General features: G+C 39.1%; 1 protein-coding gene across 1 annotated transcript in view; it reads left to right on the forward strand.

The window, feature by feature from the left end:
* The window catches only part of LOC102862799 (olfactory receptor 56B4-like), a 10295-nt gene extending 9812 nt beyond the window's left edge, over positions 1 to 483 (forward strand). The window contains exon 2 of the mRNA XM_006885634.1: positions 2 to 483. Coding sequence (XP_006885696.1) covers positions 2 to 483 — 482 coding nt within the window. The remainder of the gene's footprint in view (position 1) is intronic.
* Positions 484 to 1832: the final 1349 nt, after the last annotated feature.

A 1832-nucleotide genomic window follows, 5' to 3' on the forward strand; every position in this document is an offset into this window, starting at 1 on the left:
ACAATCCCAGTGGCTGTCCTGGCTTCCCAGCGACACTACTGCTCCAGGAAGGAGATTGAACACTGCCTCTGCTCTAACTTGGGAGTCATCAGTTTGGCCTGTGATGATATTACTATTAACAGGTTCTACCAGTTGGCTCTTGCCTGGGTTGTGGCTGGGAGTGACATGGGTCTGGTCTTTGTTTCCTATGCTTTGATTCTTTGCTCAGTGCTGAAGCTGAAATCTTCCAAAGCAACAGCAAAGGCCCTAAGTACCTGTAGCTCCCACCTCATCCTCATTCTCTTTTTCTATTCTGCCATCATTGTTCTATCTCTCACCCACTTAGCAGGGAGAAGGTTTCCTCTCATCCCCGTTCTCCTGAATGTACTGCACAATGTCATTCCCCCAGCCCTTAACCCCATGGTGTATGCTATCAGGACCCAGGAACTCAGAGTGGGCTTCAAGAAGATTTTTGGTTTTGGTGATGAGGTGTCCAAAAAGTGATTCAAATTAAAGAATAGAATGTGTGGTACTGTAAAAGGACAAGGCCTTTGCAAGCATATAGATGCAATCTAGAATCCCATTTCCCATTTTCATTGTTGTTGTTAGGTGCCATCAAGCCCAGTATGACTCATACCAACCCTCTGAACAACAGACCTAAACTCTATCTTATCCTTTGCCATCTTCATTATTTTTTCCACACTTGAGTCTATAGCTGCAGCCACTGTGTCCGTCTGTCCATTTTATTGGGGCTCTTCCTCTCTTTTACTGACCCCCACATTTCCAAGTATGATCTCCCTTTCCAAGGAATAGTCTTCCCTAGTAACAAAATATGAGACAAAGCTTTGCCATCTTTGCCTCCAAGGATTTCTCTGGCTGTGTTTTCCCAAAGATGTATCTATTTGTTCATTTGGAAGTCCATGGAATATTAAGTACTGTTCTCCAACACTACAACTCAAAGGCATCAATTCTTCCTCTAGTAAATGAACAAAAATGTGTATTTTTTGCTAACTTAAAAGTTAGTTTCTTAAGTTCATGAGGGACTTTGTGGAAGAAAAGATTTGGTGTTTTGCTTCAATAAAGACTACAGTCTAGGAGGCAGGTCTGTTCTATCAAATGGGATCCCCGAGTCTGAATCTCCTCAGTGACAAACAACAGCTCCATTATAAATAGAAATATTGTAGATTAAAATACACTTGAGCAGTGTCTCTGAGTGAAAGTACTTATTTGCTTTAAATGAAAGCAGCTTCTATTTCCATAGTAAATCTTGAAAACTTTACAATAAATTAAACAACCCAGATGGAAAAGGTTATATACAGTGTATTCTGTTTATATGGAATGACAAACTGAGGCAAAGTCGCAGAGAAATAAAGCAGCTGAATAATTGTTAAGGATGGAGAATAAGGGGAATGGGGATTTTCTACTAATGGATATGAGTTTTCTTTTGGGGACGATGTGATGTTTTGGAATTAGATAATAATTGTGATAGTTGTACAGATCTGTGAATATGCTAAAAATTATTTATTTGCATACACAAAAGGGTAAATTTTACAGTATGCAAGCTAAAATAGTACAAAAGACAATATTGGTTACAGCTTTCTAATCATAGAACAAGCATATCTTTTTTGAGAGAATCAGTATAAACTCAGTCTCCCTGCCTTTGCATCTTTTTCTGTTTATAGAGACCCTCTACCAGGTTTCTCAGACTGTAAATTGCTGTGAAAAATGAGACTGCTCATCTTTGTTCTTCAGAACTGCTGGTGGACCCCAACTACCTAAGAGATGTATTTTTTGCAGAGGTTAACACTGCAGAATATTCCACTACTCGATATTGTTATTATGTACCATTTTTT

This window comes from Elephantulus edwardii, unplaced genomic scaffold (assembly GCF_000299155.1).
Source record: "Elephantulus edwardii isolate Elephantulus edwardi_28Jun2011 unplaced genomic scaffold, EleEdw1.0 scaffold00044, whole genome shotgun sequence".
NCBI lineage: Eukaryota > Metazoa > Chordata > Mammalia > Macroscelidea > Macroscelididae > Elephantulus > Elephantulus edwardii.